This window comes from Hevea brasiliensis, chromosome 1 (genome assembly GCF_030052815.1).
Source record: "Hevea brasiliensis isolate MT/VB/25A 57/8 chromosome 1, ASM3005281v1, whole genome shotgun sequence".
Taxonomy (NCBI): domain Eukaryota; kingdom Viridiplantae; phylum Streptophyta; class Magnoliopsida; order Malpighiales; family Euphorbiaceae; genus Hevea; species Hevea brasiliensis.
In genome coordinates, this window is record NC_079493.1 from 28383943 (window position 1) to 28398042 (window position 14100).

Sequence of the window (14100 nt, forward strand, 5' to 3'; positions counted from 1 at the left end):
AAATTAGTTTTGAATTTTGATTCTCTCTCTGGTTGAAGTGTTGAGGTGTGTGCCAATAGAGAAAGAAATTGAATGGGTACCTATATATTTGAGCTAGCTAGCCTTATGATTTCTCATAAGCCTTTGGCTATTGAGATGAGTATTGTTTCAAATGGCATGATATAACTATGTGTTTTTATGAAAATGATTTGAGACTTCCTAAATGAAATTGTTTGGACTAAAAGTTTATAAATCATATTTTACATATGTCTTTCATTGTTAGTAATGTGTTTGAATAAATGTGATTTTAATTATACATAAATATTATTTTAGTATGTTGTGCACTACTTAGTCATAGTACTCAGCAATGGCTGTTATTGCTGTCGCAGATATAAAGACAAGAGGAGCTGCTGAGGATATTAGAGCTACACCTGTGAAGTTTTATCGGGTATATTTTATACCCTATTTATAATATTTATTTTGATGTATGTAAATGTATATACATGTAATAACTGGTCATGAGCAGTTGTATAGAGTTTGTAATAATATTATTTTGGATTTGCTAATGTAAAGTTTGATTGATGAATGTAAATTATTTTTACTTTAATGAAAAATGAATAGAATTATTGAGTATTATTTTGATGACAATTGAATTGAGAAATGATATTGAATTGTGTTGAGGTAGTAGTGAGTTTGATGAAAAAAATTTATTGGAAGTGTTTTTACAGGTTTTTAAAGAACTGTTTTCTTAAAATACAGATGGCACTCTGCCGAAATTTTTTCAAAATTTGGGTAAAAATAAAAATCAACAAAAATTTTAACTAGTTTTCAAACTCTAATTAAATGTTTTTATTACCTATTAGAAAATTCTCATCACTTCCTAAAAGTAAGAAAATTATTTTAAAAACCCTTGTAGGATACTTAATGAGTTATCGGTAGGTGAAGTTTGGTCATTCATTAGGTATTCTACGGGATCATGTTATGCCTTATAGAGGAGTAAGGTGTGACAGTGTGAAGTGGAAGTAAAGTTGCTATACCTATGCAATAATATTTTTACAGTTTATCCATATTGGGCAAGTAGTAAATTTGATAATAATAACACAATTCAAGTTGCAAGTAGTTTGGTCAAGAATTTCCTAAAAAGAATAGCAAAATATTAATTTATACAATTTGTGATAGATAAGAAAATTGATGTTATAGGGAGGATTTGGGTTCTACAGATATTTTGACAGCATTTCCTCTATAATAGTGTTGCGTCAAAATTTTTTAAATACTGCAAAGGGTCAAAATAAGACACAAATCAGAAATCAAGATGCTGCTCAAGGTTTGCAAGTTTTTGGGTTATACAGTTCAATAATTCAACATGTGATCAAGGTTTTCTCAATATTTGGAGGTCCAGAAAAATTCATAAAAGTTCAATTTATAAGTATCATCCATCAATTATATAGTGCAAGCAATAATCATGTAGCAAAGTATCAGTTTTATCGAAGGTGTGTTACTCGAAAATATTCTGATACTCAAAATTCGTTAGTTTATCCAAAGGTATGCTACCTAAAATTTTTCTAATACTCAAATTTCATTTTTGCCATCAAATTTATTACTCAAAAAATTTCAGTATCCTAATTTGTCAATTTTTATCATTTTTTCGTTACCTGAAAAATTCTGATACCCACATTCATTAGTTGCATCAAGCTTATTCATTATTCGAAAAGTTCTGATACATAAAAAAATTCATCCAATCTCATCAAATTCATTAACAATTCATCAGTCATAAATTTTTTGGTGATCAAAATCATACAATTTTGCATCAATCTCATCAAATCAAGCAATTTCTTGTTACTCAAAAATTTTTGATACATCGAAATTATCAAAATTGCAAAGAAAACATACATTTTCTCCATGTTTTCTCTTTTTTCTTTTTTATCCTTCTTACTTTCTCTTGCTTTTCCTTCGTTTCTTTTCTTTTCTTTTTCTTTTCCTTCCCTTTCTTCCTTGCACCGCCCCACTCTTCCTCCCTTGCTTGCGTTGCGTTGCCTTGGGTCTTCCCTTGGCTGGCGATCTTTCCTTCTTCCTCTCTTGGTCAGTGGCAATAGATGTCCCTCCTCCTTGTTTGCCAGTTTTTGAGTGTTAAATGGCATGGGTTTGTTAAGTTTGAGAGGTTTTTATGGGAATTTGGAAGAAAAAGTGTGAGTGGTATGTAATTGGGAAAGGAAATTGAGAGAAAAATTGTGTGATTAGGGAAGAAATTAAGAGAATTGGGAGGTAGAGAGAGAGATGGCGTGAGATTGGGAGTGAGAGAGAAAGGTCGACGATAGAGAGAGAGAGAGAGAGAGAGAGAGTGTGTGTATGAGGGACTTGATCTTTTGTTAATTTGTGTTATCTGTGAAGTTTGGGTGTTTATGTAAGCTAATGCGCTTGTGTTTGGGTGAGCTTAAATGGTGATTTTAAACCCATTAGTGAGAGTGATGTGAGTTTGTGTCGAGTCCAATTGAAATTATTTGGGTCCAATATGTGTGGGTAACATGATTGAGAGAATGGGCTTAACATTGTTAAAGCGTTAATGGGTTTATAAGAGTTGTGAACCAAGCCCATCTTGAGAAAGCTAAAGTCCATTATGTTTGGATAAGCAAGTTGTGAGACTGAGTTATCATCCATGGGTAAGAGAGTTGATGGGACCATTGTAATTGGGTGAGAGAAAATAATTGTGAATGGGCCTTTGAAAATTAAAATACTATATTATTTTAGTTTTTAAGCTCTATTTGGGTTGTGAGAAAATTGATCCATGGGTTGTGAAATAACGAGAGAGAGAGAGAGAGAGAGAGAGAGAGAGAGAGAGAGAGAGAGAGTGGTGTATACAAAGGAAAAAAAAAAAGAAAAAGAAATAAAGAGCTGAGAGAAAAATGTGAGCTTAGTCATAGGAAAAATTTTATTACATAAATTTTGACTGGCACATCACTAGTTAAATTTTATTTAATCGAATTAAAATATTCTCTTATTTAATTTATTGGATAAAATTTTAGCTTTATCAATATTGCTAATTTTTATTTAATGGGTTAAATTTTTGAAGAATTTCTCCATGGAAGCAAGACAACAAGAGCAATACAGGAGCTACAGAATTCCAAGTCCAGTTCAAGATAGCCAAGTGATCGCCGATGTGACATTCAACTTCTTCTTTACATGTGTACAACCTAACTCCTCAAGCTATACATATGGGGAATTTGTTTACACTACAATTTAATTTTAATATTTTTGGGCCCTAGTTAATTAATGGGTCTGAAATATTAAATTAAATTTGTCAATTTAATGTGATTAAGCCCATAGTTCAAGTTGGCAGAAGACCAACCGTCAATGGATATTAATTATGTGAAACCAGACTAATTAAATAATTACCCATACAAGTAGATATTATTTATTTAGTGTCTAAAAATATCTACTGAAGATAAGCATGGAGTAGAGTAGTAAGCAAGTGGATAAGTGGTATAATGGGTGATTATGAGAGTTACTTGGTGGTTATAGAAGTTATACAAGTGGAGGTACTGGTGAGAGAAAGGTGCTAGTAGTGGAGAAAGTGACAATCACCTTGCTTGGTCACCAAGCAGAATTTTCCTATAAATAGACATGCTGGGCAGAAGCTAAACATACAGCCAATCAATCAACACGTAATAAACACAATGTCTTAGCTCAAATTATCTCTAGTTCAGCAATCTTTACTTTTTCAAGCAATCTTTTATTTTTTGAACCAAGCAATCAGCCTTTTATTTTCAGTTCAAGTGATTGATTTACATTTTCTCTGCACGTATTTCAATTTCTTTAAGTGATCTTTTCAATTTTCAATATAAATTGCAGCTTTCCTGTTTATATTTCCTTTTAAGCAATCAACCCATTTCATTTTCAATGTCTAATCTACCTTTGTAGCAATGATTTAATTTTTTGCTAAGTGATCATTCTTTTTATGTACAAATTTATTTTTTCAAGCAATCAATTTACTTTTTCTGTAAAGTAATCAATTTATATTTTCAATGCATAGATTTACTTTTCCTGCAAAGTGATCAATTTACTTTTTAAATGCATAGATTTAAAAATGCACAGATTTAACTTTTAATCAAGCACTCAATTTACTTTTTTAACGCAATTTTTACATTTTCTGTAATGATCAATTTACTTTTCAAGTACAATTTTACTTTTCAATGCACAAGCTCTCATTCAAGTTTTCTCAAGCGATCAAATCCTTTTCCAATTTCATAAAAACTGAATGAGTAGAAATGCTAACCAAACGTATCCAGTGGAGTTAGAGAACCCAATAGAATATTAGATCCTTTTTTTATCATCAATCGTTCAGTTCAGAAAGTCAAATCAGCGCACATTTATTTTACATTAAAATCATATGTGACATGTTTTTGACACGTGTAAATTAAATAAAATCAATTTTATGAATATATGTGTGTGTGTTAGAGTAGCAAAGGCTCAAATTTGAATTTGCGAATGATGCGCTTTCAGTCACGAAACTAAATTAGATAAGGCTATATAATTTTAAGTAAAAGAAATATCTATAATTAAGAGGTAAGTATGATTAAAAGATGATAATCATATAATTAAGAATTATAAACTAATTTAATATAATTATAATTAAAATTATTAAAAAATAAATTATATAAACACTTAACAAATTGGGTTATATTAATAAGTGATTAGCTTAGCCAAAATGGTTGCATTTTCAGTTAAATTTTATCTATAAAATTAGGAGTTCAAACGTTGGAGTCTCCTTGAATGTGGATTAGTTCCATTCACATAAGTGGGCAAAGACATTGTACAGTGCAAACTAAACCAAAAAAAAAGAATTATCTTACTTACATATAAATAGATATAATTTTATTAAATTATTAATATATTTAAATTTATATAATTAATTTATCAATTATTTCATATGATTTCGATTTAATTTTTAATAAAATATTGAAATTAAATTAAATTAAATTAATAAATATAAATTCCATTTTACATGATTTAATTTTTTATATATAAATAAATAATATTACATTTATGGGATTTCAAAAAAATTTGTTTAGAAAACTAATATTGTTCTAAAAAAAATAATATTACATTATGTACGAAATTTAGATAATTTTAGGGTAATCAATCACTGAGTCATCTCTTTTATTCCTTTTAAGTTATTATTCTCTTTTTCTCCGCCAGATTTCAGAAACTGATTCCATTTCTAAATCTGACAAGGTGGGATTTTTTACTTGAAGTTAGGGTTTTTACCTTAGGGCTTTTGTTTGCCTGAAAGGGCTTTTTCTTTGATTTTGCCATTTGAACTGATTGGTTAGTGATGATTAGATTTGTTGCAATTGGAATTTTATGGTTTTATTTTCTTCGATGGAAAACTAATTTTGAAGTGAATTCTTACTGTTACAGTGAACGATCCCTTGCTTTTAGTTTTATGTGGTATAGTAATTGTTTATTCTCTTTAATTTAGCTGAAATTGATCTTTGAAATTTGTCATACAGATGGAAAATTCGCTATCTGCACTTACATACAAAGGTTCTATATCTGAAGCCATTCTCGAATCCAAGAAGCAAAAGAAGCTTTTTGTTGTCTACATTTCTGGTAATTTCCCTTTCATTTAAGTTCATTTATTTATTTTTTTTGGGGGTTAATAGCTATTTTCATTTTTTTGATTGTTTGTCTTTGTTTTCCTGTTTTGGTTTTTCAGGTTCGGATGAAAACTCAGTTGAATTGGAAAAATCCACATGGACTGATTCAAAAGTACAGATATATATTTTCTGTTTTTCTAATCTGAAGTCAATTTTTCTGAATGCCCATGTATATGTGTGCCCTTAATGGCTGGTTATTATTTTGTGTGCTGCAATCAGGTGGGAGAGTCACTGTCAAAGTACTGCATTTTCTTGCATATCCCAGAAGCAAGCACTGACGCCTCAAATTTTTCTGCAATATGTATCCTCTGTTGAATTGTTCGTACTTTTTCAAATCCTAGTCATTCTTACTTTGATCATAATATGTTATATGGTGAGCTAAGATTGTGCTTTGCCCGGTTGTCTTGATACTACATTGTGTTGTACTTCTTTGTGCTATTCCTAATATTGTGTGAAGTATGCTCAAGTTAAATGAGTAATTTGACTTAGTAATTATGGACAAGACATCACTAATAGAAGAGAGGATATAGGCTAGGGCAACAGAGGTATGAGATTTGAGAAAACTCTTTAAAATGCCTTTTAAAGCACCAAGTTCAAATTCATTTTATCTTTGTTACCATTTTCAGAGGTAATTAGGGTGTAAATGAACCTAGCCAAGCCAAGTTTTAAGAGCTCAGGATTGGTTCGTCAAAATTTTTTCGAACTCGAGCCGAACTCATGTTGAGGTCAAGCCAAATATCAATAAACTCAAATTTAGTTTGTTTAGAAAATGAGCCGAGCTAAGTTGAGCTTTTATCGAATCAAGTTTCGACCAGCTTGCAAGTAGCTCAACTTATTTACAGCCCTAATGAGTTATAGGTTTAGGATTATGAAGTTCAAAGTACGTAATTTAGATTAGATGACATTAAATTTAAATTACAAATAACTATATTTTATAAATATATTGATTATATTATAGTTTTAAACTATATGTTATTTTTAGGACATTCATAAATAAAATAATAAATATTTATAATATAATAAAATACAATAATTAATATAAATGTTTTTATAAACTAGCCTGTTCAGAAGCTTTAATAAGCCGAATACTGCGAAGCTCAAACTCGCTTCGTTTATTAAACAAGCTTAAAAATCGAGTTCGAACTCGGCTCGTTTTTTAAACAAGCTGAATCGAGCCAGCCTTGAGCAGCTTGGTTCGTTTATAGCTCTAGAGATAATGGCTTCTTTGCATGCCATATTTCTTTTCCACTAGTAGGTTTGGCATGGCACTTCATGAATGCATTTGTTAGGCATGTCAATTTGCACTTGTGCTGTCATTCTTCTATTTTACTGGTCTAGACCATAGTTTTTTCAATCTTTTGAAAGCGAGAAGGTATCCTTTCATCAACTTGTTACAGATCCACAAAAATCTGCCCCTTCTATAACAGCTATTGGGTACAATGGAATTCAACTCTGGAAAAGTGGTATTATATCTATATTATAACCTATTGTTTTTGGTGAACATAGGATTTGGTACATGATAATGTCCCAGAAATTTAATTATTTTATTTTATTTTATTTTGTCATCCTTCAGAAGGAATTGTTGGTGCTGAAGCTTTGGCTTCCAGTTTAGAGAAGGCATGGTTGAGTCTTCATATCCAGGTATGCCAGTATTGGTTGTCTCTTTATTCATATGCACCTTCTGTGAACACCCTGTAATGCTTAAGGGGCCAAACCTCATTTGGATATTGTAGAAATGTCCAAATGTTAGGCAAAAGCTCTTTCACCTAAATCACTATTCCTGAGGTTTCAGGAAATTGCAAAGACATCCTGTGACTTTGCCACAGTGCGTTGCACTCACCATTAATGTAGTTTTTGTATATGATTGATCTTCATCTTCCCTTAGTTAAGTTTCCTTGCTTTGCATTTTTTCACCTTGTTGGATTTAATAAAATCCCAATCTGAAAATTATTGAAATGCACTGCCATTTGAGTGCTTTCACGGGCATGATTAAATGATTAAATCCATAGTGCATGTGTTCAGTAAAATATCACCAATACCATGTTAATATCCTTGGCTTCTTTCAATGTGTACAACAATACTGATCAGCATCATTATTATTGCACCTGGCAACTAGTTCATAGCAAATCCTGAAATTCTGCCACACTAAGTTGTAAAATTGTGGCTAACAACTACACCTCTGCCACCATCACCATCTCCAAACCAGTTAATAGAAATGGCTTTTCAGTAACATCTACTGTGTTTGAGGGAGGTGCTTATTAGTTATCTCTGTACAAGTCTTCATGGGAAGCTAGTGCAATCTAGCCTCTAGGCCTCTATATGCTGACATACAAATGCAAAGCATTCTATACCATAGTTATTTAAAGATTTGATGCTCTGATATCTCACATTCATTTTTCAATATGGTGGTTTTTCATTGAAATATCTGATTACTAATTGCAGGAAACAACTGCAACTGTTCTGACAGCAGCACTTACTTCAAAGAAACCAGAACCATCTGCTGGATTTTCTGATATTAGCTCATCTGAGCAAGGGAGTTCTTCAGGTACAATTGTTCCACCACCTTTAGTGGACAAACATGAACAATCCTCAGATGGTGGACCGTCGGCTACTTCTGAGACAATAGAAGAAAACAACAGTCATGAACATATTGTTGAGGTCAATTTAAGCTGTTGATCATCTCCTTGTATGTGCTTTAATGTTTTTGTAACTGTAATTTGAAATTTATGCTTGGCTGGTTTGTCAATTATATGAACAGGGAAAAAGTACTAAATATGAGGACAAAGCATCTTCAAAATCAACTAATGCTGACAAGTCACTGGGTGTTGGGGCTGAGCAATCAACTTCTCTTAGTGCAGAAACCAAGGGATTATCCAGTCCTCTGAGGCTAGACCCTGACAGTCCTGTAGCTGATGGCTTGTCTTCTAGCAATGAAGATGAGCATACTGACCAAGAAAAGATTATTAATCAGTATTCAGTTGTTCCTGGTGGAGATTCTCAATTAGTCACTACTGAAACAATTGAAGCTACACAAAGAAGTGGTGAATGTGTTGATGATAGGAAGACTAATACATTAGATAATGATAAGAGTGTCAATGCATTGAGTGAGGTTCATTTAAATATCCGGTTGCCCAGTGGTATAAGCTTACAAGACAAATTTTCTGTGAAAAGCACTTTAGGAATGATCAAAGACTATGTGGACAGAAACCAAGCAAGTGAAATTGGTTCATATGATCTTGCTATTCCTTATCCTCGCAAGGTGTTCAGCAATCAAGGTATGAATATTATTTATCCAATCAGTTTACATGTTCTGTAAATGCTTTACCTCGCCAAGTGTCTGTTACGTATTATAGGAGAAAGTATAAGAATAAAGTGTAGATATGTGTTCTAGAAGGTTAGTAGTTGGCGGGAGTTGTAGTTGAGTTTGTTAGAAAGCTAACTGAATCTATTAGTTAGCTGGATAAGTCAGCTGAAGCAGTTACTAGGCAGACAGCTGTATAAATACTTCAGCTGTATCTCTTGTATTGCATTCCAAAATTTACAAGAAATACAATATCTCTCTCTACTCTTCTTCTATTCTATTTCTCTCTCTATCTACATTCTTCTCTTTTCTTCTCTGTTAGGGTTTCCTTAACCATAACAGTTTCCTCCTGACTGTTGTTAGTGTTGAACGTGTGCGCATCTGTTTCAGGCTGAGTTCGCTACACATGTTGCTACAATTGTTTGAATATGTGTGGGTCTGTGGTGGGTTACAAGGCTTCAAATACAGAACTTTAAATATGTGCAAGTCCCATTTGCATTAAAGAAATGTAACCTGGTGTAAATTCCTTTTGCTAGATTTTCCAACAAGTGACTTCTAGTGCGGCTATCACTTAAGAATAGGGGTGTGCGATCGGTCGGTTCTGTTCCAAACCGAACTGAACCAAAATAACCGAATAACCAAACTAGAAAATTATACAAACTGAACCGAACCAAAGTATGGAGAAAACTGAATTAAACCAAACCAAAAATTTTTAGTTCGGTTCGGTTCGGTTTATCGGTTCCTACTCCATCTCTCTCGGCCAAAGCAGCAGTGCTAGGGAATGCACAAACCCAAGTCAATCCCAATCAATACCCAGCAAATAATTCAATCCCTTGCAATAAACAAGCACAACAATAAAAATAATTCAACCATTAACAAAAATGATTCAACAAAATTAATACCCAATTCTATTCAAAAATAAAAAATGCAAATCCCCAATTTAATCAATGCAATCAAACATAAAACATGAAATTGAACAAAACCCAAGTATTCAACCATCTAATTCAAACTCATAACAAGAAATCCGATAAAATAGAGTAGGCCTCCTTATCTTCAAGATCAGATCAGAGGAGAAGGAGAGAAGCAGAAGGCTGTTGATGACTCAGAGGAGAAGCCACTGTCTTCGTCTCCATGACATGGGTCTCGGTGGATCTGCACATGTGACTTCTATGGTTTCTCTTATTATAGCTCATTTAGACTCATCTCGTAGAATGAGAACGAGACTGAGAGAGTCTTCATGAAGGAGATGATGCTGAGGGAAGATGAAACAGAAAGGGTCTTCATGAAGGAAATGAAAACAGAGAAAATGAGATGATGGGTCATTGGTGGTCGAAGCGATGAAACCGAGGGCAGCAAAGCAAAGCGAAGGAGATGGGAAAGTAAGGGTCTGCGAGCAAGAGGAGAGGGAGGGAGCTGATGGTTTCTCAGTTTATGTGACTCAGATTCTGAGAATGATATAAGAGAAGAAAATGAAAGGTCTCTTTGGATATGTTTATTTATACCACCATAAAAATGACAACACTTTGGTATAGGGTCAAAATTCAGTTGGTTTGGTTTTTTAATGATTTTTTGGTTAAAAAACTGAACCGAACTGAAAACCGAACTATCATAAAATCTTAAATCAATACCGAACCGATTAAATAAAAAACCGAACTGAAAAAAGGAATTAAATCAGTTCGGTTTTTCGGTTAAAACCGTTATGTGCTCACCCTTACTTAAGAAGTTGAATGGGGAGTGGCCTACTTTAGTATAGTTGTTGATGCTTTTGTGGACAAACTGGCTGTGCATCTACATCATGTTTTTGTACTGAATAAAGCATGAAATTAGGTTTGCTCAAGAAGCAATGTCCATTATTCTAGAGGATGAACTGTTAACTCTTAGATTTATCTTATATGTACTATGTATAATAAAGATGATAAATAATTAAATATATGTTGGGCTTATCAGCTTATGACAATCACTTTTGATCCTTAACTGAATACTTTTTGATTGCTATTTTGTTAGCCTACAGAGGTATGAATCTGTAATGGATTGAATGATTTTAACCTTTTATGTATGCCACATTTCTTTCTTTGGCAAAAATGTTCAGTGATCCACTTAGAGAAACTGGGAAAGTTGTGGATGTTGAATTTTGCTCAAGTGCTTTTATGTTTGCTAATAGATCAAAGTATGACTACTTTTCCCTCATGACTCTGGTGGCATTAGTCCCGTCTTTGTTTTTCAGTTTTATTTCTTTTCTATAGTTCTATATCGCATGTCACAGCATAAGTCCTGTAACCTCTGGCTTTCTGTTTTCATCACTTCATTTGATGTTGATGCTGTTTTCCTTTTGTAGTTTGAATTCACAATCTAGATGTTTTCAAATTCGTTTCATTGAGAAAAGAAAGTTTCAAATTGAAGAGTTACCTTCTTAAACTTTTGATCTTTATTTTCTTTTCACTTATATGCATATTTTTGATGGAAAGGGGTTAACATCAAGTGCTTGCCATTCATAAATTTTCCTTTAATCATACACAGATTTAAGCAAATCATTGTCAGAGTTGGGTCTGTTTGATAGACAAGCATTGATAGTAGTCCCTCATCAGAGAGCCACAAATTACCACAGAGGAGGGTCCTCTTCTGACCAAACTGCTGCTACAACTTACAGTGATTCATCAATTACGAATAATGGGGGATATTTTGTTTACTTAAAAAGGATGTTATCATATATCAATCCACTTTCCTATCTTGGTGGTAGTACAAGTCCATCAAGTTCTGGACAACCTCAAACTGGCGTGTGGGAGTATAGTAAGTGATGATATCTTATTCAGAAGACAATATTTTTATTTCTAATATCTGAGATGAATAGATTTCTTTTACGGCAATTATAGCCACAATCAAGTATATTCTTATTGCCACTTTTTAGTGAACACACACACACACAATCAAATTAAAATTTGCATATATTCTTATGGATAATGTTGTTGATGTGCTTTATCTAATGATCTGGCAATTAAACTGTGTTCACAAACATTTTTTGTTTCTGTATCTGTTTCCTTGTATTAAAATGTTCCCTCTGATTTTCTTCTAAAACATTTTCATATAGCTTTTACAGACAGAGAAAAATGGGAGGTCCATGGGATTAGTGGGATTTTTTTTTGAAAGAAAAAAAAGTGTGTGGCGCAACAACCCCCCCCCCCCCTCCTCTTCTCTCGCTAAACTCATTAATTAGCTTCACAAAAATGGAGCCTTTTTCATTTGTTTTGTTTTGCTCGTGTTTTTTCTCAACTCTTGAAGATAATTTTTGTTGTTCAAACATGCACCCATTGAAGGATGATACCCAACTATCTGTATGCCTGAGAACCCATGTACGCCATAAATTCAATGTGTGTTTGACTTTGATATGTTAGGATTAAGTGAAGAATGGAAGTAAAAGGTTTCTATTGAATCAAATGGGTACTCCTGGAAAATTGAAGTCAGGCAAATTGCTCAAAATTAGGGAAAGTCTCTTCAATTAAATTCACATATAGATATCCCTTTTCTTTATTGTTACATATGTTTAAAGTTGTGTTCAAGAAATCCATGGTATGGAAAGCTATGTCAGGAAATTGCTATTGTAGGACATTCTTCTAACCCCATCATGTTTTTGATATTATAGGTCCAAATCCAGCACTGCAGAACAACCTAACAAGATCAGAGAGGCCCTACTCCAGCTACTCGCCTAATCAAAGCACTTCTTCAACTGGTAGAAATGATAACAGAAGCAGGCAACCGACAACATCCCATTTTGGAAGCAACATTCACACATTGAAACATGATGAAGATGATAGCCAGTTCGGTGATAGAAATCCTTTCTGGAATGGAAATTCAACTCAGTATGGTGGCAATAGTGATGGTAAATAAGTATTCTGAGAGAGTTTCATCGACTGATCCACTGTTTTTGAGATGCGCTTTATCTCTTGTAGTTTCTTTTTCCAGAAGTTACCGACTTTAAAGTTGCAATTAATCCAACTACAATACAATAGTACATATGACCGCCTAAGACCTGATGACTTGGTAAATAAGGAAAACAAACAATAAATCATTTATGGTAAATACAAGTCCCTGAAGTTTCTTTGTGGTTGTAAATTTCTACCTTTAGCCTTTCGAATTGGAACTAGAAAGTGTGGTCGAGTATATTCTTGACTGTAAAGCATACTTTTAAAGCCGTTTCTTGTTCTTTTTTCTTTTTCCCTTTTTCAATTTATATTTATCCTCTTAAAAATTTTAACTACATTTTTATGTTTATTAGTATACATAATAAAAATATTTATTATAAAAGACTTGTAAAATATTGAATAAATATTGTAAAATATTGAATAAATATTCGACATGTGTAAAAAGTGTCGGATACGTTTATTGGACATTTTTCTTTGCCCGTTGGATATATATGTCATTGTATCAAATTAAAATGAATATATATTGATAGATATAAGTAAAATTAAAATACACAATTATATAATAAGTATAAATATATTAAATAAAGACATTAAATCTATTATTTTTTAATTTGAATAAATATAGTTTCATAAGTCATTTATATCATATTATCAATACAAAATACTATTACTAAGTACTAACTCACGTCAAATTTGAACACATGAAATAAATTTAATTAGTAAGTTAAAAAATAAAAATTTCAATTTTAAAACAACTTTTTTAAATTATATCCATTAAATATTACCTATAATAACTAAGATAAGTTTTTAATTTAAACTTAAGAGTTGTATGAAGAAATGAGGAAATTTTGAGTAAAAATTTTATATATATATATAATTAAAATTACTTTTCGTATAGAAAATGGTATTATTTTTCATAAAATAATTAATTATGAAAAATTTATTAATTTATATTAAAAAATTATATATAATATTTTTTAAAAAATTAATAGATAAATTATTTGTAAAAAATTTGAAAAATACTAAAATAATTAAAATAGTACTAATATTATATATACTTACACACTTTACAGAAAAAAAATATCAGTTGTATTATTTTTAAATCATTGTTTTTGTAAAATTTTAATTTTTTTATAAAGTGATAATTTTAATTAAGTTATAAATTTTAAATATGATATGTTAGATTACTATGCCTTATTTGATTTTATTTTAATTAATAAATTTTTGTAATATTACTAAAAAATTCAAT

General features: G+C 31.7%; 1 protein-coding gene across 3 annotated transcripts; it reads left to right on the plus strand.

Annotated features, from left to right (window-relative positions):
• Positions 1-5057: 5057 nt before the first annotated feature.
• On the plus strand, positions 5058-13027 carry LOC110650425 (plant UBX domain-containing protein 11). Of its 3 annotated transcripts, none has more exons than XM_058145251.1 (10): positions 5058-5208; positions 5487-5586; positions 5693-5745; positions 5853-5934; positions 7031-7096; positions 7207-7274; positions 8076-8291; positions 8392-8908; positions 11452-11721; positions 12572-13027. In XM_058145251.1, the coding sequence occupies exons 2-10, from the start codon at positions 5487-5489 to the stop codon at positions 12814-12816; spliced, it is 1617 nt and encodes a 538-aa protein (XP_058001234.1). In that variant the 5' UTR covers positions 5058-5208; the 3' UTR covers positions 12817-13027. The 3 variants fall into 3 exon arrangements, with proteins under 3 accessions (XP_058001234.1, XP_021661071.2, XP_058001239.1); XM_021805379.2 differs by lacking the exon at positions 5058-5208 and adding an exon at positions 5258-5374; XM_058145256.1 differs by lacking the exon at positions 5058-5208 and adding an exon at positions 5268-5301 and having other exon boundaries at positions 5485-5586.
• Positions 13028-14100: the final 1073 nt, after the last annotated feature.